Source organism: Hypomesus transpacificus, chromosome 3 (genome assembly GCF_021917145.1).
Source record: "Hypomesus transpacificus isolate Combined female chromosome 3, fHypTra1, whole genome shotgun sequence".
NCBI classification, from domain to species: Eukaryota; Metazoa; Chordata; class Actinopteri; order Osmeriformes; family Osmeridae; genus Hypomesus; species Hypomesus transpacificus.
This window is the reverse complement of record NC_061062.1, coordinates 1,370,166-1,393,342: the sequence shown is the minus strand read 5'-3', so window position 1 is coordinate 1,393,342 and position 23,177 is coordinate 1,370,166. Positions and strand designations below refer to the sequence as shown.

Sequence of the window (23,177 nt, the reverse complement as noted above, 5' to 3'; positions counted from 1 at the left end):
TAATGCCTTCCCTTGCAGCCGTGGAGAGCTGGGGAACTGGGAAGCGGGGCAGGGCTACTATGCCTGGTTGTCTGCTGTTGAGGGTGCAGGAGAGGGGGACAGCCTGCGTATGGTACCCCTAAAAACATCACCTGAATTGGGGAGGAATTCCAGCAGGCAGGTGTTGTTGAAAAGGTGTTTTACTGTCCAACAGGAAGAAGTGAGAAAATGATGAGCGTGGAATGATAACAGGTCCAGTCTGAGTTATGTGAAATATGACGTACACCACAGGTGAATATGAATGAAGAAGACGGTACAATTTCGGTGGAAAATTGTGAGGTGTGCCTGCGTTGGTTGCAGCTGTAAAAACGTTTTTTTTTTTTATTGTATCACCTCCAAACCTATTGTTTAAACTAATATATCAAACATCTAAACATTTACAAAAAGACAATATTGGTGGGTGGTAGAATACATTGAAAGGAACTGTTGCTGCCAAATCAGTTGATTCACAATAGGATTTATCATTCGAAGGCGGAGGGGGATATCCATAGAGATATCTCACCTTTCAAACAGCCTGGAGGATGAAGAACCGCCATCTAGCGATCATTAGGATACGTGTCAGTAATGTCACTGTCTGAAGACTCAGGGGTCATGTGGCCGGATATCCGCCCTATAAGTAGGGAGAACCACCTTGCAGCTCGCGCCTAGTGTTATCCATTCCAATCATTTTGATTTTGAATGCCATCGATTTCTCTACAGGATTTAAAAATCATAATTTGATGCCCCTCTCATGGTTCATTGTTTTATTAATCTATCAGGCCCACAATACTAGCTCAACAGCGCAAATACAGGGTCAACAAAATGTACGAAGTATTAGCTAACTCGGTAGCTTACTACTGTAGCTGGCTACCAGGTGGTACATGCTGTGCTTTGGAGAGTGTTTGGATCAGCAACAGAAGAGTACACCCAGGCAGGAATAATGTACCAATTTGCTTACATGGAGAAGCCGACTGTGGTCCGTTTCCTAGATTCAGACCTACCCCCTGGACCGGTAAGTAACTTGTGCAGCTGAACAAGTCAAACTGCTAGCTAGCGCTAACCTGTACAAAGAAGGGCGAAAATACAGTGTGTTGATATCACAGCCTGGAATCATAGCTAGCTACTTAATAGCATATCACCCTGGCCTGTGGTGTTTCTACAACTTTTTGCTGTTTTAGTTAGCTATTTCCCAGAAGCTAACTAGGTTTGTGGTGTCGTGAAGTTAGTTAAGTTTGTGATTGTGGCTAGCTATTTCCCAGAAGCTAACTAGGTTTGTGGTGTCCTGAAGTTAGTTAAGTTTGTGATTGTGGCTAGCTAGTTAACTACTGTTAGCTTCACTTTTCGCCACATAAACTTAAATTATGCCGAAACCGTACAACGGAAGCATCCATCCGATGTGTGTGTGTGTTTAGGTATGCGTGTGTATTTATGAGTGCGTGTACGTGTGTTCATTTGTGTGTGTGTTTATTTGTGTGTGTCAGCTCCTGTCTTCAGCCCGACTCCCCTGTCCCCTCCTATCTCCTGACCCCTCTGTGTTTCCGACGCCCTGTTCTGTTTGTGTTAATTCCCCTACATCTCCAGGGTGGCTTACATTAGAATATCTTAACCACTGGGCTGCATTAGCATAGCGTGATGGATGCCGTTGAATCTCTGTGCCAGATAATGTCCACATTTTGCATTTTAAACTAAGCTACGCCGTGGACGTGCTATCCATTTTCACAGGGGGAAATTAGACCCTGGTGGGAAACGCCTGGCACTCTGTCATCCCAGCCAAAGCTCCCTGCCTGGGTTTATGACATCTCTGGGGCACCATACTGAGACAAGTTGAGGGTCACCGTCCACTGCCGCTCAGCTGTGATGTCGCAGAAACAGTAAACAAACTTAGATGTCAGTTCCCCCGCACTTGTTGTTTTCAATACTCAGCACCAAGTAAAAGAGAGAGGCCCCATGAAACGAAAGAGACTGCGTTCCTTTTTTTTATGGCCGCGTCCACCTGTCAGTCTCTCCTACCCTCTCTCTCTCCGCGCACACATCCTCTCATTCAGCACCAGACTCTGAGCGAAACTTGATTTATCATGCATCAGTTTTATTGTAATCTCCACAGTCTGCCAGGGTGGGTCTGTGCGCGTGTCTCCTTTCCAGACGCATCCACGTCCTGACGCTGAGAGGGTGTTGATTTCCGTTACAGGCCTGTCACAGCCCTCAGCAGATGATCAATAGGAATAAATCAGCCGCTTCCTTTATGTGACGTGAGATAGTTGTACATTTATAAGCCTCTTTATGAGATAAGATCTGGACACTTGAGCTCACCTCATACACACTGACTAACTCGCCACCTCAGAATGAGTTCCCCAGGCGAAGGGTGCTTATTAGGCTGTTGAGGGATGCGATGCTCTGCTCCCTGGTTGGGGGCGAGGAATAACAGTATACAGGATCGTTACTATAACTGTTCATTTAATTATTTACCGTTTTTATTAATTTTAGGGTTACCTCACCTTAGCCGTGTTGGCGTTGGTAGTGATTATTACAGCCCTTCAATTTTACTGCATATTCATAATAAAATTTTCTTTACAAGCTTTTATTATGGAGAAGATAAAATAGAGTCCTAAATATCAAGGCAGTGTTACTGTTCTCTCTCATTGACACCGTAATTATCAGTAGACGTGCTCACTCTGTGACATAAACACTGTCCATTACAGTCAGTGACTGGGAGGCTCATGAATCAGCGCTCTCCTTGCTTTCTCCTCGTACAAGCATGAAAGGCAATCCTGAGCATGGTGGTAATCCTGTAATGTTCTGCTAATTGCGTTTGAGTAATTATGAGTCTTTTACGCGGCAGTGCATGCTGGGAGTTTCCTCTCCTATCACGTTGTGAGTCCTCGCCTCAATGATTATGATTGGATAAGAGGGCCTTGCATTTTTTTGTGTTTATTTTCTAATTAAATACTAGCTTTGACCGCTTTTGGGTGATAATTAAACAATTAAACCCCCCCAACTCATTGACCGCCCAGAATGTGATCAAGTGAGACTGGAGCGTTAATTAGATGCTTGGACGTTCCGTTTCCTTACTCTCCAGGTTAGGTATACCAAGCAGGATGCTTTCAACACTAAGCACATTGACTGAGATCAAATTACATCCGCTTCTAAGTACCCAGATTGATCGGGAAATGGAAGGCCGTCTTTACAAGCTAAGTGTTTCTGAACAGCGGTTCACAGTGCTTCCCTCTGTCCTGTCCTGGGCCTCGTACAGAGAGCCATGTCCTGTCCTGGGCCTCGTACAGAGAGTCCTGTCCTGGGCCCCATACAGAGAGCCCTGTCCTGTCCTGGGCCTCATACAGAGAGCCCTGTCCTGTCCTGGGCCTCGTACAGAGAGTCCTGTCCTGTCCTGGGCCCCATACAGAGAGCCATGTCCTGTCCTGTCCTGGGCCTCATACAGAGAGCCCTGTCCTGTCCTGGGCCTCATACAGAGAGCCCTGTCCTGTCCTGGGCCTCATACAGAGAGTCCTGTCCTGTCCTGGGCCTCATACAGAGAGCCCTGTCCTGGGCCCCATACAGAGAGCCCAGTCCTGTCCTGGGCCTCATACAGAGAGCCCTGTCCTGTCCTGGGCCTCGTACAGAGAGCCATGTCCTGTCCTGGGCCTCGTACAGAGAGCCCTGTCCTGTCCTGGGCCTCATACAGAGAGCCCTGTCCTGTCCTGGGCATCATACAGAGAGCCCTGTCCTGTCCTGGGCCTCATACAGAGAGCCCTGTCCTGTCCTGGGCCTCATACAGAGAGCCCTGTCCTGTCCTGGGCCTCGTATAGAGAGCCATGTCCTGTCCTGGGCCTCGTACAGAGAGCCCTGTCCTGTCCTGGGCCTCATACAGAGAGCCCTGTCCTGTCCTGGGCCTCATACAGAGAGCCCTGTCCTGTCCTGGGCCTCATGCAGAGAGCCCTGTCCTGTCCTGGGCCCCATACAGAGAGCCATGTCCTGTCCTCTCCTGGGCCTCGTACAGAGAGCCATGTCCTGTCCTGGGCCTCGTACAGAGAGCCCTGTCCTGGGCCTCATACAGAGAGCCCTGTCCTGTCCTGGGCCTCGTACGGAGAGCCATGTCCTGTCCTGGGCCTCGTATGGAGAGCCCTGTCCTGTCCTGGGCCTCGTACAGAGAGCCCTGTCCTGGGCCTCGTACAGAGAGCCCTGTCCTGGGCCTCATACAGAAAGCCCTGTCCTGTCCTGGGCCTCATACAGAGAGCCCTGTCCTGTCCTGGGCCTCATACAGAGAGCCCTGTCCTGTCCTGTCCTGGGCCTCATACAGAGAGCCATGTCCTGTCCTGGGCCTCATACAGAGAGCCCTGTCCTGTCCTGGGCCTCATACAGAGAGCCCTGTCCTGTCCTGGGCCTCATACAGAGAGCCCTGTCATGTCCTGGGCCTCGTACAGAGAGCCTTCCTCTGGAATGGAGTGAGGAGGAGGTGAAAAACAGAGAGACTAATTTAACAGCACACATATGGACCAGTGGCCCTGGAGCACAGAGGCAACGACAAGATGTCTCAACAGAGAGAGGGAGGGAAAAGGAAGGAGGGAGGGAGAGAGGGAGGGACAGGGAGAGGGAGGGAGGGAAAGGGAGGGGGATAGAGAGCGAGAGACTGAGGACAGGGGAGGGGAAAGGGGAAAGGGGGAGTCGAGAGGGGGGGAGAGGGAGGTAAAGCACCACGGCGCTCTCTCAGCAGATGATGGATCGCAACAGTGGGAAGAACAAAACCAAGCATCCCTCATGCTGTCAACACAATGAAACAGGGACATAACAGGATTTGGTCACAATGCGAGCGGAGCACTTCAGAGAGATGCCAGACCATCATGCCACTTCTGCTGGAAGTCAAAGACTCCATCCATCACGCCCAGACGCCTCCTTAGCGTCTGACTGCGCTGCTGCTGTCCTCCTTCTCAGGACTTCCCACCCTAGCGCCACAGCCTCCGCCATGCACTTATTTTGGTGGCCATTGTTCTGTTGTTGTTATTCCATGGAGGTAGGTTGAGAGAGGCAGAGAGGCAGAGAGATGGGGGTGATGCTAGGTGTGATGTATGTACTGTGGTCAGACACCAGGCACATGCAGAGTTGAGCTGCTGTCATAAATCTGACTGAACTCAAGTGTGCATCCTTGAGGTCTGAGTGCAGAGTTCTTTTAATACCGGCAATCCATGCATTGCAAATGTTTAGAATAGCTTCTGTCTCTAGCAGAGAGGTCAGTGGCCTCATATCTCTCTGATTCACCAACACTTGGCATCCTGTTACATTTTTCAATCTCTCAAATTAACATACAGATGGAAACCAAATAAAAACGTGCAGTGTCAGTTTGAACAATTGTGGTCCGATTATCAGCTTGAAATCCCCTTTAACATTAAGACTGCCTGAACGACACCAATCGTTTCGAAGTGGCACGTGAATTCACATCATTTTGTACACCAGGAAGGAAACATGCAGCTACTTTATGAAACATCTCTTTGGCCCTCTTCTCCAGCCTGGTTTTCCAGGTGACAGGGTCCACTGTGGAGGGCTGTGGTGATGGCATGTTGGCCCCCAGAGAGTCCAGTGTTAAGGGGATGACCTCCCTGGAGGTGTGCTGAGACCCCCCCCCCTCTGTGACCACTAGCCCCCCCGACCACAGTGCCCAGCACAGCGGCCGTCCAGCCACACCAGCCTGTAATCAGCAGAGGAACGGCTACTGGTGGCTGATAAACCTGACTATAGAGGAACGGCTACTGGTGGCTGATAAACCTGACTATAGAGGAACGGCTACTGCAGGTGATAATGTGACTTTAGTGTAGGGGGGGGGGGGGCGGGGGGATGAAGGATTGGGGGAGGGTAGAGTTGGGGGGGAGGGGTTGCATTCTCCAAATTAAAAGTTGTAGCCTATTAGTCTGTGTTTGCTAGCTGAGTACGCACCCATGCCTAGCGCGGCCGCTAATAGGAAAAGATGTGTGGAAGTGTATGATTTATGGTTGCACGCTGGCAGGGGTGGAATAATTTGGTGCAGAACGGGTACTTACTGAACGGCAACAACTCAGCTACTTATCCGTACTTTCTGGTGATAAATTAGCTCTTGTTGAAAGCAACAGGAGCCCCATTCTTCATTTTGATTACTACACTTGATATCTCTTTCTTTCGTACTCTTTCTTTGTCAGTGGTGGTTCTCAGCGTTTCTTGTGTGTGGAGGTGGTGTGTTCCTGTGTTTGTGTAGCCCGAGGCTGGTCCTTAACCCTGGGCTTCAGCAGCTGGCCTCTAGGTGTACAGTATCTTGTATCCCTCATGTCAGTTTGTGGGGTGTGGGGTGTGGGGGAGGGGTGAACAAAAGTCATTTAGTTAATTGTGGAGAGTCACAACATCCAGAGCAACATGGCTTCCCTCGTTGACCGTGGGCTGTCTTGCTGCCAGTGGGGGGCGGGGGGCAGGGGGGGGGGGACCTGTCCGTCAGCGGCCGACCCTGCCAGGACCTTCCCCTGCTCTCATTGATCCCCCCCGTCGCCCCTCTGACAGGAAGTGGCCTGGACGGGGAAATAAGCAGGTGAAATATGAAGTTATAAGGCAGCTTCCAATCAATAAACAAGGGCTGGGGGGGGGGGGGGGGGGGGGGGGTGCAGGGCCATGGCCCCCCACAACCGCCCCCTGTAGCCTGGGGGGGGTAATGCGATTTGAGGATTGTGGATCTCCCCCCCCCCCCTGCAGGCATGCCCCCCCCCCCTCCCCCCCCCCCCCCTCCTCTCTAACAGGAGCGAGAGGACTGAGACCATGGCCAAGTTCTGTGGCAGCGCCTGGCACCCGCTGCTCTTGTCCTCCTCTCCCTGGCACTGCCCCGGCCCGTGCCCAGGCTAGCTTGGCAGCTGGACCCTGGGCAGACAGCATATGAGAGGGGTAATGAGGACAGAGCTACAGTGTCAGCAGGCCTGCATGGCGGCTCTCGCACATACAGGACCACGGATCCCTGTGCTGCCGAGACAGTGGATTCAAGTGGCTAAACGGTTAGGAAATCGGGCTAGTAATCTGAAGGTTGCCAGTTCGATTCCTGGCCGAGTCAAATGATGTTGTGTCCTTGGGCAAGGCATTTCACCCTACTTGCCTTGGGGAAATGTCCCTGTACTTACTGTAAATCGCTCTGGATAAGAGCGTCTGATAAATGACTAAATGTAAATGACAGTGGATCCACTCTTAGCTGTTAGTAAAGGCTTGCTCGGTGACAGTCCCCATACATTCCAGGCAAGGGCATGTGTTCCTGCTTGGGTCTCACGCTCATTGTCCTGTGGCTTTGTGAGTCAGTGTGTCTCCTGGTCCAAGGGTCTGGCCGCTTGGCAGGTGTCATTACTTATCTTAGCCTTTGGTCTGTGGTCAGGACGGCTGAGGTGCTGGTGTCAGGTCCCAGCCCTGTTAGGCCTGGAGGGGGGGGGGGGGCAGGCCAGGGAGGCAGGCCAGGGGGGGAGGCCTCTGCCTGGGCTCTAGGTCCTGGTGGACTCCCTGGTCTCCTGGGTCTGGTTCCTTCCTTCCCTCTGTGTCTCCCCCCCCACACCCCGGCGTCTGACTGACAGCTATCTTCCAGCTGTGGGACACGCCGCCCAGCAACCCGCTGCTGATAAAATGTTAATGTAATTAACAGATAATGGCTGTTGTTTTTAGCTGTCAATACTCGGACGGGGAGGGGATAAAGGATCGGAGCTCACAAAGTCACATTCAGATATCTGCCAGACATTTTAGAATTCAATTATTTTGCCAACAACGCTATCCCTTCCTCTTACCATGACCCCCCCCCCCCACACACACACACACACTACACCCCCCCCCCCACACACACACACACACACACACTACACCCCCACACACACACTACACCCCCCCCCCCCACACACACACACACTACACCCCCACACACACACTACACCCCCACCCTGACACACCCCCACACACACACTACACACCCCCACACACACACACACACACACACACTACACCCCCACACACACACTACACCCCCACCCTGACACACCCCCACACACACACTACACCCCCACACACACACTACACCCCCACCCTGACACACCCCCCCCCCACACACACACCCCCACCCTGACACACCCCCACACACACACTACACCCCCACACACACACTACACCCCCACCCTGACACACCCCCCCCACACACACACCCCCCCACCCTGACACCCCCCCACACTCTCTTCCTCCTCCTGCCTCTGCCACACAGTCATGGTCATGTGAACCTGGCTGCCCCTGCCCTGCTGTGTGCTGGGGCCTTCTGCAGAGCCTCAGTGGAGGAACACAGGGCTGGGGGACGGTGCTCTTCCCTGCTCCCCTCTGCTTCCCTGCTCCCCCCCACCTCCCCTCCCTGCTCCTCCCTGCTCCTCTCTGCACACACACCACCCCCCCCCCCCCCCACCTCCCCCCCCCCTCCCCCCTCCCCACACTGCTCCTCTCTGCACACACACCACCTCCCCTCCCTGCTCCTCCCTGCTCCTCCCCGCTCCTCTCTGCACCCCCCCCCCCACCCCCCCCCACCCTGCTCCTCCCTGGTCCTCTCTGCCCGGCCCTCTTTAACTCCTCCACGTTCAGCCACGTCTCAGTGCTGCATGCTCCAGATCATAAATCATATGACTGAGGCAGGCAGCCACACTGAGCCCCTCTCACCTCGGACAGGGACCGTGCAGTCTCACAGCCAGCCCGCCACAAGACAAATGTATTTATTTGAAACACAGACGCCTATCAGGCTGTGGGCAGCTAGGACGCTCCGGCCGTCTGCTAGCCCACTATTCTGGTATTTTAATAAGTATCAAGCCCAAACAAGATTAGGCGCTTCCAGTTTACGAAATGTCAGTGAAGGCAGCGCTATCACTCATAATAAATGGGCTTATGCAAACAGTGGGGTTTTTGCCATGCATAAGAGCTTGTTTGGTGCGCGCTGTTGAGATGCCTTGTGCTGATATGCAATTATTCTAAAGAGTATCAAAGTTCAGGTGTGTGTCGGCGGGCAAGGTATGCACCGAGAGCTCCAGATTACCGCAGGGATATTTCATGAATAAAGAGAGAGAGGAAGCCTGGGCGATGATAAGAAGGAAGCTGAAAGGATGATAATAAAACCATCCCATAATGGATGATTCCTGGCGTATTCATATTTTGTTTTTGTAGCATCTTACTACAGTACTGTAGCTATCTGACAGGGACGATAACCACAGTGTTTGTTTTAGCTTGGATTACACCTAATGATGCCGGCCCTGAACTTTGATCAGTCCATTTAAAGGGTTTGAGTGTCGCTCCCGTAATTAACCCAGTTTGTGTGTGCTAATGATACCTAATTATCATTTGTGTAACAAGATTGCTCTCATTGCCGTAATGAGAAAAACTCCTTCAAATGTTTTGCTGCTTACAACTGGCTTTCTTCAGTTATTAGCTGAGTGTTTATGCAATTATGGCTAATTTAAGTGTTAATTAGTGTTAATTAAATCAGGAATACCATTTTGTTAAACAAAGATGCTAACAACATAAGTACTGGGAGCTAGGCTAAAAAGCAATGCTAGCCTCCCCACCCTACCAGCCTGCACACAGGGCTACCCCTCTCCTCCCCACCCTACCAGCCTGCACACAGGGCTACCCCTCTCCTCCCCACCCTACCAGCCTGCACACAGGGCTACCCCTCTCCTCCCCACCCTACCAGCCTGCACACAGGGCTACCCCTCTCCTCCCCACCCTACCAGCCTGCACACAGGGCTACCCCTCTCCTCCCCACCCTACCAGCCTGCACACAGGGCTACCCTTCTCCTCCCCACCCTACCAGCCTGCACACAGGGCTACCCTTCTCCTCCCCACCCTACCAGCCTGCACACAGGGCTACCCTTCTCCTCCCCACCCTACCAGCCTGCACACAGGGCTACCCTTCTCCTCCCCACCCTACCAGCCTGCACACAGGGCTACCCTTCTCCTCCCCACCCTACCAGCCTGCACACAGGGCTACCCCTCTCCTCCCCACCCCCATGGCACCCTCACCAGGGGTACTGCAGCCAATCAGGCTGATTGGCACTTTGACTGGCTAGTCAAATCAGGCCTCTCTCCACCCACTGCTTAGGAATTAATTGGCATACAGGAGTGTCGCCAGGTCTTGACCTTGGCTCACCCGTCAACACAGGCACAGCTAGGCTAACTGAGGGGGTGTCAGCTGACCAGAAACAGGAAGGAGGTGAACACAGTGTATGTAAAGCTTTTGAATGCGCCAACCAGGAAGTACAAACTTCAACAAGAAAAAAACATTTTGTATATTATTTATGTTTTCTCTCTGTGACCCTCAGTTTGTGTGCTGAATTATATTAGGATTAAAACAATTAATCTCCTCCTCCTCATCTCATTGTCTTCACCCTCCAGTCATTAGGAGACTTCCCCTCCTCATGTCCCTAAAAACGACCCTCTGGTCTTGATGAATCCGCAGCGTCCAGTTTAACGGCAGGTCATCCACATGCAGTCTCAGTGATCAGTGATGGATGGCCTCTTGACAGAAATACTGTGGCGACGCAAAGTCTCTTCAACCAATCATCCGATTTTCCACTTCTGTGCTATCAAATACCTAGAATGTATGAATACAAAGTGCATCAGTTGTGTAGCACTCTTTAAATGATGAAATAACCATTTGGGTCTTTTTTGCCCATTTGTTTTTGTGCTGTTTGAGATTCTCCACACAATCCTCTTGCAGGCAGGAGTAAGTGGGTTGGGTAGATGTGGCGCAGTGTGTGTGAGGTGTACTCCAAAGACACGTGATAGGTCATTCAGGTCTACGATCTCCTGATAGACATGCAGACACCTGTAGAGAGAGACGCACACACAGATAGCATTTAGGACCAACACAACCCCCACACCCTTACACATGCACACACGCTTCAACAGAAAAACCTTCAGTTAGGAGTTTATGAATTGATTTTTTTCCCGCTCTATAAAGCCCATGTTTTCCTCTGAATGCAGTCATGTGTCCACTTTGACCTTTCCTGGCCGCTTGCTTTACTGACTCCAGACTGGTGCTGGCCTTTCCAGCACTCTGGGCCTCCATCTTCACTGGCCTGGCAGACAGTCCATCAGCACGTCCAACACACACACACACGTGTGTACACACACACACACACACACACACACACACTCCTAGCATAGAGTACAATGACTGACAACCCTGTGCTGGCCAGTCAAGGAAGCCCAGCTACTGGCACAGCTAACCTCAGGTGATGCTTTCGAAGGCTTGACACTGCATTACAGTTAAGCACTGGCCTTTTGTCCTCCTTTTAGTATTTATTGACACTTCATTTGTCTCTATATATCTCTATATTTAGAGATACCTTGCATGCACGTCGATACAGTGGAACAGAGCACAGTAAAATAATCCCTGCAGAATTAGACAGGAACGTGGACATTTTCATGGCCGTTTCCCAGCCCCCAGCGTGGCAGGACGGAGGGTGGTGGCTGTGACCAGTGCCACCCAGGTCCTGGCCGTCTGAACTGGCATCTGCTGCCGACTGGCGTGGCACAGCGGCTTCCCTGTCCTCGCCGCTGGCCCGACATCACCCCGCCAACCACACTCACCTGCCCGTCACACGCACACCCCGCACTCCGCGCCCCGCGCCCTCACTTAATTGAGAACCGGAGCAAGCTCGTTTAGTGTCTCTCCCTAAGCAGCCCCTAATGACAGGCAGAGCGACAGCTACACATGTTCCCCGGGTCTCCCTCTGGAGCGGGCTGCTGATAGCGGACCGTGCAGACACCGGCCTGTCACAGAGCTGTCAGCAGCCAGGCTGTCAGGCCGCTCCACAGCCCAGTGCGAGGGGCTCAGCCCCAGGTGCGCCCGTGACAATCTCCTCTCCTTGCTCTGCCAAGCCTGCTGCTGCCCCAACATTCATTAACACTTTGATTCTAATGGCTCCTCGGCAGCGGCGGCTTCGTTATCAACACAGCGGAAACGCCTCCTGACACGGATACGTGTTTAGAAGTGATGAGACAGAGCGGGATAGGGCTAGCAGGGCAGAGGGCTAGCAGGGCAGAGGGCTAGCAGGGCAGAGGGCTAGCAGGGCAGAGGGCTAGCAGGGCAGAGGGCTAGCAGGGTACAGGGCAGCAGGGTACAGGGCAGCAGGGTACAGGGCAGCAGGGTACAGAGCTAACAGGGCACAGGGATAGCAGTGTACAGGGAACACATGAGATTCCTACGTCAAATAGCACTGACGATGCGTCGGCTTGTACCTCAGGGAAAATTCTGGAACATTTTGAACCACTGTTCCATCCTCCCCCCCCCCCCCCCCCACCCGTTACAGAGACTGGAGGTGTGCGTCTGAGGTGTATGAAGGATTCTCCCGGCGCCGTAATAGACCTCAGCACAGACGTATGGAACACATGTGCTAATGCCTCCTCATAGGAGCCCAAATGAGCCATTACAGCAGCTAATCTGAAAGGCACACTCCGTTCAGCTCCCCATCTGCCAGGCCGACTCTGGGGGAGGTTGTGTCTCTGCATGGAACGCTCCTCCCAAGCTCTACAGACCCTGTACCAGCCAGATGGAGGAGGAGCTGTTAGACCTGAGTCACTGACCACAGCTCCTGCTTCACAACACGCCCAGGGGAGCGAGCAGGGATGCAGAAGCTCAGACCTGAGAGAGAGGATGACTGTGGTAGATCAGTCAATAAAAACACCCCAACATGGTTTGTTGACAGAAGCCTCTACGGAAGTGTGTGTTTGGGGTGTCCGTGTGCTGTGCTAGTGTGTTGGTGACATGTGGAGGTACTAAACCGTCGTAGTGTCCTCTACCCCTCCCACTACCTACCTCTCTCCCTCCTTCTCCCTCTACCCCTCCTTCTACCTCCGCAGTCTCCCTGCTCTGTCCACGCCTTGGCCAGTCCGCCAGGGGGAGAGGAGGAGGCAGAGAGGAGGAGGGGAAGAGGGGGGGGAGGAGGATGAGGAGGAGAAGGAGGAGGAGGAGGGGGAGGGGGAGGTCCAGGGAACAAAGCACTGACAGGGAGGGGGAGGGGAGGACGAGGAGGAGGGGAGGAGGCAGAAGGGGGAGGGGAAGAGGGGGGTGAGGAGGAGGAGGGGAGGAGGGGGGAGGTCCAGGGAACAAAGCAGCGACGGAGGGGAGGAGGCAGAGGGGGAGGAGGAGAAGAAGAGGGGGAGAAGGAGGAGGTCCAGGGAACGAAGCAGTGACAGAGGAAGCTAGCTTCTGCTGGAGTCCACCTATGGGGAAGAAGACATATAACATTAATGGTTTCCTTTAACATCTCCTTAACCCCAATCCCCCCTAGCCGAACACCCCGCCTTCCCCCCTCTCTGCCCCAGTCCCCCTGCAACCCCCGCTGCCCCCCGCCCCCCGACCCCCTCTCCTCCAACCCCCCAGGCGCTGTTCCCCGAGGGCCTGTTTGTTTCCCTGCCAGGGGCACAGGCGGCGGAACACTGATGAGGTGCTCAGGCCACCGTGAAATGTGCCATAACCTGCCAGCGCGGGGCCTGGTGAGATTGCCGTATTTACTTTTTAATCTGGCCGCCTTAATACATGCGATAAAAACTTTGTCACATTAGATGGTGACAGATGGGCCAGGAGATGTTATTACTGGTAGGGGGGAGTGCTGGGGGGAGTGCTGGGGGGAGTGCTGGGGGGAGTGCTGGGGGGAGTGCTGGGGGGAGTGGAAGGGGGGCTGGGGAGGTGGGGGGGGGGGGGGGGGGGAGGAAGGGGAGATGGGGGTAGAAGCAATGCCCCCAATCACGATAATTTTTCATCACCCCAATTACATTGTTGAGTGCGTCTCTCGGCGCAGCCCTCGCGTGCACACCCAGCCCCTCTGCTGGGAACACAGAGAGGGAGACGGAGAGAGAGAGAGACAGAGAGAGAGAGACATAAATAAAGATAAAACGAGCTGCCCTAGGTCTCCCATCCTGCTGACTACTCCTCCACCAGCTCTCCAAACTGATGGAGGCCCACGCTTAAATGAAGGCTAAATCTTATTTAGATAAGAGAGCCAAACTGCTGCCTGGGTCTAAAGCATCATTGTTTGTTACTGATGGGTGGAGGGGGGAGAGGGAGAGGGAGAGGGAGTGGGGGAGGGCGGGGGAGTGGGGGGAGGGCGGGGGAGTGGGGGGAGGGCAGGGGAGTGGGGGAGGGCAGGGGAGTGGGGGAGGGCAGGGGAGTGGGGGTGATAGGCCAGGGCTGACGTTTGCATGCTCCTAGACTAAGGAAGTGATTGAATAACATAATGTAAATGTATTTGTGTGTGTGCGTCTGGAGGGAAAACATATCTATCACTGTATTAATAAATGAATCCTGGTTTGAGCTATGCAAATGGACACGACTGAAGGGCACTATGCATTAAGACATTCCATCCAATATCTAGTCTAACTAACCAGTAAGTTATTCAGATCACAAAGACAACCAAGCGATTGTGCGTGTGCGAGTCCGGTGTGTTTGTTCGTTTGCGACACGCGTGTGACTTCCTGGTGTGTGTGCCACCGTGCAGACATCTCTCTCTCTCTCTACCTCTCTCTCTCTCTCTCTCTCTCTCTGTCTCTCTCTCTGTCTCTCTCTCTGTCTCTCTCTCTCTACCTCTCTCTCTCTCTGTCTCTCTCTTTCTCTGTCTCTCTACCTCTACCTCTCTCTCTACCTCTCTCTCTCTACTCTCTCTCTCTCTCTCTCTCTCCTCTCTCTCTCTCTCTCTCTCTCTCTACCTCTCTCTACCTCTCTGTCTCTCTCTCTCTACCTCTCTCTCTCTACCTATCGCTCTCTCTCTCTCTCTCTCTCTCTCTCCTCTCTCTCTCTCTCTCTCTCTCTCTCTCTCTCTCTCTCTCTCTCTCTCTACCTCTCTCTCTACCTCTCTGTCTCTCTTTCTCTACCTCTGTCTCTCTCTCTCTACCTCTCTCCACCCTCTCTCTCTCTCTCTCTCTCTCTCTCTCTCTCTCTCTCTCTCTCTCTCTCTCTCTCTACCTCTGTCTCTCTACCTCTCTCTCTCTCAGCCTCAAGTTTACCAACTTTGTTTTCCTCCCGTTTAATTGTTGTCTAAATTAAATAAGAGTGTTTGTGACATGGATATTGGCGGTAATGAGAGGAGCCGTGAACAGCTGCTGGTGCTACAGGCCTGCGCGGGAGCGCATCATTAGAAGCCCAGAGGCTTCCCACTGCCACGCTAGCGTAAGCCGCTAATGAAAAGAATGTAGTCACAGATCTCATTTTTCAGGCAATTCTTGTGTAAACTGGAGATTTTCCAGTGTATGCACTGTGGAACAAGGGGGCCCACATAAATCACAAGAGCCTTCTGGCTGCCTCCAGAGCAGGAGAGGAGGGGGTTCTGAGCACATGCTAACCACTCAGACATATGCTGCAGCAAACCAGGAAGCTGCAACCACACAGCGGAGAGAGAGAGAGAGACACTCACAGCACCTACACCTGTCCCCCTCTCTCTCTCCGCCTCACTCATCCTCCCCCCTCTCTTCCCTCTCTCTATCCATCAACATGTTGTCTAAATGCCCAGCCCCCCACCTTGTCCTGGCACACCCCCCCGCCTCCATTCCCTCCTGCCCCCAGGCAAACCAACCAGCAATGCCTGCATGCAAGCCACTGAAATGGGTCATTTTTTAATTAAATACAATATTAATTACTGCGAGCATCATTAACGATATGTGAGATTTGACTAATTAGTGTAATAGTTTTGGAGTCACGCTCATTAAATATGAAAATTACAGCAGTAGAAAGGATTGGTTCCGTGATCAATCTTGTATGGACAGAGAGGAAATGATTTAGAGAATAGCTTTTATTGTACAATTAACTCCATTACAACCTGCCAGACAAGAATAAAGAGAGCAGGGAATTTGGTTGCTGTTAAGAGTTTGTGAGGACCGCTGCCTTTGGCGTCAATCTTCTCCCCTCCTTTCAAATGTGATCTTTTTCCTGTAACCAGACGAGACACTTGCCAAAGCACACAATCCTCTCCAGAGTGGTCTCAGCTCGTCATCCAGTCAATTAGGACAGCTGCTAACTGGAAGACTTGTTGATCGTTTCAACTGACAGGGCCGCTGTTCGTTATACTTTAGGCTGTCGTCCTCCTCCGTTCCTCATGAGGGATTGGCAGGCCTCAGAAGGGACGTTCATGAGGAGACTCACGGGAGGACGTTCATGAGGAGACTCACGGGAGGACGTTCATGAGGAAACTCACGGAAGTACGTTCATGAGGAGACTCACGGGAGGACGTTCATGAGGAGACTCACGGGAGGACGTTCATGGGGAGACTAACGGGAGGGCTGCGGGCATGGCCGCTGTCCGGACAGTACCCCTCCTCAACAAACACACTTGTGTAACACAGAAGGAAAGAGGTTTTAGCTCGGCAGTTAGAGCATTTGACTGCAGATCAAGAGGTTGCAGGTTCTGTGCGTCGCTCTGGACAAAAGATGCTGAATGAATACATTATTCTAACGGGGGCAAAGCAGCACAGCACATTGCGCTGGTAAACAAATGCCTTCTGAGGTGAGTCAATACTCATGTTGTTTATGTGGACCAGGATCTCTGTCTCTCCTCTGCTCTGGTAAACAGCCCAGGAGCCAGGCCGGGAGGCAGGCCGGCAGCCAGGCCGTGAGCTAGCCCAGGAGCCAGGCTGGTCTGGGAGAGGCTGCGTCTGGCCTGGGACAGAGCGAGCGGTGGACATTGGCCCCGTCTGCAGTGTGTTCTGTGTGTTTAGCATCTGAAAGCTGTGACAATAACTGTGTTTGCAGTGCGTCTCCTGTGCCCAGGTGGCTTGGCGTGTTGGGGCCCTCAGACGGATGGCAGTCTCTCTGTTTGTGTTGACTGCCCACGGATGCGGGCTCCTCTGGCAACACGCGTGTGTGGGGAACACATACAAATAACCTGTGTAGAGGCAAAGTCAATAATTAAGAAGCGATCCCTATTCAAATCCAAAGTTGTTTTTATTCTGATATTTCCATGTGTGTTAACCATTAATGGATTAGTCCCAAAATAAGAAACAATTCAAATTTGTCAGAGATGAGAGTTTAGAATGTTTAATCTGTAATCATCATCATTTTCACATTAAATTACATTTAAGTTTTAAATGTAAAACTTTGCTCCAATACTGTTCTCTGTGAGCTCTGAACAGCACATTGTTGACGACCTTGGATCTTAGAGACCGTTCTGGTTATGTACCATAAACATCTCCTTCCTCTTTGAATATATGCAATAATCCTATCTCCCTCCTCCTGAATACAAGGCCTCCATATTATTGTAATGCTAACCTCCAGACTTCATGCCTGATAGCCAATACTTTATCACAGCTCTTTTTTTATAGCTTGGGTGTCTCTTTAAAATGATTGCCCCTGTTTTGATCTGATTAATTTTGTGTGAGCACAAACAATTACTTTTCATCTTTATCTGTTCAGGGAATCACCCTTTTTTATGGGTATCATTTATTACAAGTGGACAGCTACTTGTTTATTAGAATTTCAAGCAGCATATCTCGGCGCAGATCTCCCGTGGTCCGTATTTACATTTCAACTTCAGCTAAACAGGCATGACAAACACACACAGCGCTGGCCAGCCCTGCCTTTTCATTTTCATACCTTCTTTGCCGGCCAGACGGACTGGAGTTTATGCAGAAGTTCCTGAGCCCATGACTGAGCTGACTTGGGGAGGGAGAAAGAGAGAGGTAGGGAGGGAGAGAGATTAGGAGAGGGAGAAAAGGCAAAAAAGAGCCAGAGAGAGTGGAACGGGGAAAGTGAGAGAGGAACAGGGAGAGTGAGAGAGGAACAGGGAGAGTGAGAGAGGAACAGGGAGAGTGAGGGAGAAACAGGGAGAGTGAGAGAGGAACAGGGAGAGTGAGAGAGGAACAGGGAGAGTGAGGAAGAGAAAAAAAGAGAAACTGTGTGGAGGTAGCAGCAGCAGCAGGCTGACTGTGAGTGTTTGAGCGTTCAGGTGTGCGTCCATCATTCAGGGGAGGAGGATGAGTTCACGGCCCCTGAAATCCATCCATGACACAGGTTTCTTCTCGGTGAATATAAATGTATGTGCATGTGCCATGGCCAGGGCCACTCTTGACAAGCCAACAGCTGTTAATTATGAATTGGCCTGTGGAGAGGGAGACAGGCTGGTGAATATGCAGAACCGGAGGAGCGGCAGCGCCCGTGGAACACAAGTGTCAGACCCCCACTGCACCCTGACTGGCATGGGCTGACCCAAGTGTCAATCACCAGAGCAGGCTGCCCCACGCTCCAGGGCCAGCCTGGAACCAGCCCAGAACACAGCGCTCCAGCCAACACCGGACATCAGGGTTTCCCAGGTGAAGCTATTAGGTTTTGAGATGAGTTCAATGTTTTCTTGCACAATACCCAGATATACGGTGGTTATTTGTTCATGTAGCCTGAAGAAGACATCTTTGGTCAGGGAGGGTGTTTTGGGTGAGCTCAGGGGAGAGTGTTTTGGGTTAGGGGAGAGTGTTTTTGGTGAGCTCAGGGGAGAGTGTTTTGGGTGAGAGCAGGGAAGAGTGTTTTGGGTGAGGTCAGGGTTAGGGTGTTTTGGGTGAGGTCAGGGGTAGGGTGTTTTGGGTGAGGTCAGGGTTAGGGTGTTTTGGGTGAACTCAGGGTTAGGGTGTTTTGGGTGAGCTCAGGGTTAGGGTGTTTTGGGTGAGCTCAGGGTTAGGGTGTTTTGGGTGAGCTTAGGGGTAGGGTGTTTCGGGTGAGCTCAGGGGTAGGGTGTTTTGGGTGAGGGCAGGGTTAGGGTGTTTTGGGTGAGCTCAGGGTTAGGGTGTTTTGGGTGAGGGCATGGTTAGGGTGTTTTGGGTGAGCTCAGGGTTAGGGTGTTTTGGGTGAGCTCAGGGTTAGGGTGTTTTGGGTGAGCTCAGGGTTAGGGTGTTTTGGGTGAGCTCAGGGTTAGGGTGTTTTGGGTGAGCTCAGGGTTAGGGTGTTTTGGGTGAGCTCAGGGTTAGGGTGTTTTGGGTGAGCTCAGGGTTAGGGTGTTTTGGGTGAGCTCAGGGTTAGGGTGTTTTGGGTGAGCTCAGGGTAGGGTGTTTTGGGTGAGCTCAGGGTTAGGGTGTTTTGGGTGAGCTCAGGGTTAGGGTGTTTTGGGTGAGGGCAGCATTAGGGTGTTTTGGGTGAGGTTAGGGTGTTTTGGGTGAGGGCAGGGTTAGGGTGTCCAGGGGAACACCAGTGCACTGTGATGTAGAGTGACAGCAACTGTCTGACAAACTGCAAAGGGATGAGCTTAAAAACGATCCATTTCTTAATGTTGTGATTGGTTTTAGTGGTCAGCCAATCAGAATCGACAGAACTACTTGAGATGAAAACCATGAATCCAGGGGTCTTTTTAAGTGTTTAATTTCTTTTGTCGCCACTTAAAATCCAATCCATCTTTCCTTTGGCCATGCAGTGATCTGGAGTTTACACTGCAGCCACCACGGGGCTAGGGTTAACACAGGCGCCTTTAACGTCAGGAATATCTCCAGGAATTTTAATTAATTTTCCACTCTTAGCAGCTGAATCTGCGTTCATTACCCCCCAAGGACTTTTATAAATTTCATCATTAATAAAATCAGACATTCAATTAGTCCCAAAATCCAGATTGCCAACTGTTTCATAACAATCCTGATCGCTTTTTCTTTATTCCTCATATGAGGTGGGGGGGGGGGGGGGGGGGGGGGGGGGGGGGAAAGTTCAAACTAATTTCATTAATCTAATTGTCATCACTTCAAACCATCTCTTAATTAGTACAAATTAATATGATTAATCAAAATAATGACAAAAAATCATTCAATTACAGGTTTCCAATGGCAGGTGGATGTGTTGGAGGTTGATAGGGGCAGAAGGGATGGGGGCGGGAGGCAGGGTCGTCTGCGAGCTACGGGATTGGTCCTGATTATTCCAATGACTGACAGGTTATCAATCACGCCACACTTTTAATAACGGCTTCAGTAACTTCAAAAGGGAGGCTGAGAATGGATGTTTTCTCTCTCGTTGTCTTTTTTCTCCTGAAGATCTCTCTGTCCTGCGATGACAGGAATTGGGAGCTGTGTTTGGAGTAAAAGACAGTGGTGTGCCTGAAAACAGATTTCATTTATATGTAGATGATATGTGAGTTCTGCATTTCCTCATCCCATCCTTACCATCGAAATATTTACGGAAATGTCATATATTGATTTGTTTAATGAATAAATGAATAGTCCCACACATCTCTCCATCTCTGTCCCTCTCCATCCCTGTCCCTCTCTCTCTCTCTGTCTCTCCCTCTGTTTCTCTTTCTCTCTCCATCTCCCCCTCTCTCTGTCTCTCTCCCTCCACAGACATACGGGCCTGAGATGCTCCTGCTGCCTCTCTCCTCCATCAGTACCTCCGCTCCAACCAGGCAGGAGAGCACAAGCATGTCCCCATGTGTCCCGTGCCAACGGGGCCCAAGCAGAGCAGCAGGTCCACCCTGGGGCTCCAGGAGCCTGGCAGGGCTGCAGCTGCCGCTCCCAGGCAGGTCCCCTCTCCCCTGGGACCAGCGACCAGGATGTCCCCCTGTGAGGCGTCTGAAGAGGCCTGGCTGTGACCCCCATCTGGAGGCCAGGGGGGAGGAGGTCTCCCCCACCCCAGGGAGGGAGGCTGATCAGCAGGCCCATCTGGGGACGACCCCGCCCCCCAGAGCCCCAACCCACAGTGCCTGGATCGGCTTCCCCTGCCTGGTAAGTCCCTCCGCGACTCCCAAGGGCCAGATTCCCTCACCTTCCGTGTCAGGGCTGCAAACAGAGAAGTCTGGTGCTTATGGGACCCCAGCACGTGCTTCTACATGGAGGGAGTGTGTCAGGCTGGCCTGCAGGGCAACACATCTTCAGGCCCGTGGAGAATCTGAAAGAAGGTGTTTAGCGGGGGGCTGAGCGTAGATGCGTCTGTAATATCTCTGTGACAGGGGCTTATCACAGTGCTCAGTCTGTCAAGATGCCACCCTATGGATACGTCTCACAGCGAGCTGGTGTCTGATGCATATCTGGCTGACAGTGTGAGACTCGAAGGCATTGTAGACATCCACAGCACCCCGCTACGGCTCCCCGCTACGGCTCCCCGCTACGGCACCCCGCTACGGCACCCCGCTACGGCTCCCCGCTACGGCACCCCGCTACGGCACCCCGCTACGGCACCCCGCTACGGCACCCCGCTACGGCTCCCCGCTACGGCTCCCCGCTACGGCACCCTGTCACGGGCCCACGCGGGCTGATGTTTGCCTTCCACTGTGAGCCCAGCCACATCCGGCCATGTTTCTGCCGCGTCCATGACCCGGTGTGGAGGGCCCGGTGTGGAGGGCCCGGTGTGGAGGGCCCGGTGTGGAGGGCCCGGTGTGGAGGAGCCGTCATGTGGAGCAGAACCAGTCGACACAGATGCACAGGGAGGATGAGGCCACATGGGAAGGCATATGGAGCCACTGCTCCCTGCCCAGCCCTGTTCAGACATGTCAGCCGGCCATAATCAGGCTCTTTTCTGCATGAGGGGAGAGCAGGACGATCTGGGCTGGGCGGAGAGGCCTGGGGCTCCGCCTCCACACAGACGATCGATGTAGCACAGCTCACGGGAACACACACACACACACACACACACACACACAGACACACACACACACACACACACACACACACACACACACACACACACACACACACAGAAGCACACACACACACACACACACACACACACACACACACACACACACACACACAGAAGCACACACACATCTCCCAACTACCCTACATACAGTAAAAGCTATGGCCAGGGTCTTTTCATAATGCCACACAATAGGCCATCCTTATTGTGGTCAAACCATTTCATTAGTGGAGAGTGGGTCCTAGTAGATGAGCCCCATGCCTCTTCAGGCCTGGAAGAGAGTGGGGGGCGACAGGGGCGTTATTCAAGGTCTGGAGCCCCCTCCCAGTCCTCCGCACAGCCACCTTCCTCGGCCCAGACACCCTTGGCAAGGCAGAGCAGCCCGCTATGAGCAGGAAGTCCAAAAGAAACTGCACTCCATATTTTCATTGGGGAAAGTGAACCCAATTTACACACCGCTTCATTGGAGATGAGCAATCTCTCCCCCCCCACCCTAACCCTCTCTGTGTCCTGCGTTATTGTTGAAATAAATAATCTTTCACTGAGATCAGGGTGAGGATCTTGACTTAAATTATCGCCCCACAGATAGCTCACTCATGATCTGCTTCCATATCCATTAACCATCCTGGAAAGTGATTTATCGGTGAAGGGTAAGAAGAAAGAAGTGGAGAGATGAGGGAGGGGAGTGGGTTGGGTGAGACAATACTGCCCTCTAGTGGACGATGTTGAGCTCTGCTTCAGCATCACGATGCAGCACAAGAGGCCTCGGGCACTGATTGTTGCTGACAGACAGTGACTGTTAACAACTAACAACTTCCTTTATGTGTTGTATGAGTGTGATATCTCCTTCTGTAACCTAAATGGGCCTTCAAATGTTTTTGGTGAAAAAGGGACAGTCGGTTTTTGTCCACTGATGCGTCTTAGAAAGGCCCGAGGGGTTGAAGTCAAACAATAGCTTAAACACTGGTAACTTCCAGAGCACCTGACTTGTTAGACACGTGTCACCACGCAGAGTCTGTGCTTCAGCTGACAGCAGCTCCTCCAGGTGCCTGCCTGGTGCTCTGGTCATGTGTGTAAGGGGAACAGAGGACCAGAGAGGGAAACATGGGTGTACCGTGTGCCATCTCTTTACCTCACCAGTCTTCCACACCTGCCAAAGCTCCTGAATATAACCCTTCTCTTCCTCTCCTCTTCCCCCCTCCCTCCCTCTCCCCTCCCCCCCTCCCTCCCTCTCCCCTCCCACCTCCCTCCCACCCTTCCTCTCCCTCCCTCCCTCTCTCCCCCCCTCCCTCCCTCTCTCCTTCTCCCTCCCTCCCTCCCCCCCTCTCTCCCTCTCTCCCTCCCTCAATCACTCCCTCCCTCCCTCTCTCCCCCCCCTCCCTCCATCTCTCCCTCTCTCCCTCCCTCCATCTCTCCCTCTCTCCCTCCCCCCCTCTCTCCCTCTCCCCCCCCCCTCCCTCCATCTCTCCCTCTCTCCCTCCCTCCATCTCTCCCTCTCTCCCTCCCCCCCTCTCTCCCTCTCCCTCCCTCCCTCCCCCCCTCTCTCCCTCTCTCCCGCCCTCCCTCCCTCTCTC

At 52.6% G+C, this 23,177-nt stretch overlaps 1 protein-coding gene across 2 annotated transcripts; it reads left to right on the top strand.

The window, feature by feature from the left end:
* The first annotated feature begins 674 nt into the window (after window positions 1–674).
* Window positions 675–21,088, top strand: LOC124487591. Of its 2 annotated transcripts, XR_006958409.1 has the most exons (3): window positions 19,838–19,907; window positions 20,007–20,103; window positions 20,313–21,088. XR_006958409.1 is itself a non-coding variant. In XM_047050020.1 (2 exons), the coding sequence occupies exons 1-2, from the start codon at window positions 959–961 to the stop codon at window positions 20,883–20,885; spliced, it is 645 nt and encodes a 214-aa protein (XP_046905976.1). In that variant the 5' UTR covers window positions 675–958; the 3' UTR covers window positions 20,886–21,088. The 2 variants fall into 2 exon arrangements, 1 of the variants encoding a protein (XP_046905976.1); XM_047050020.1 differs by lacking the exons at window positions 19,838–19,907; window positions 20,007–20,103 and adding an exon at window positions 675–1,030.
* Window positions 21,089–23,177: the final 2,089 nt, after the last annotated feature.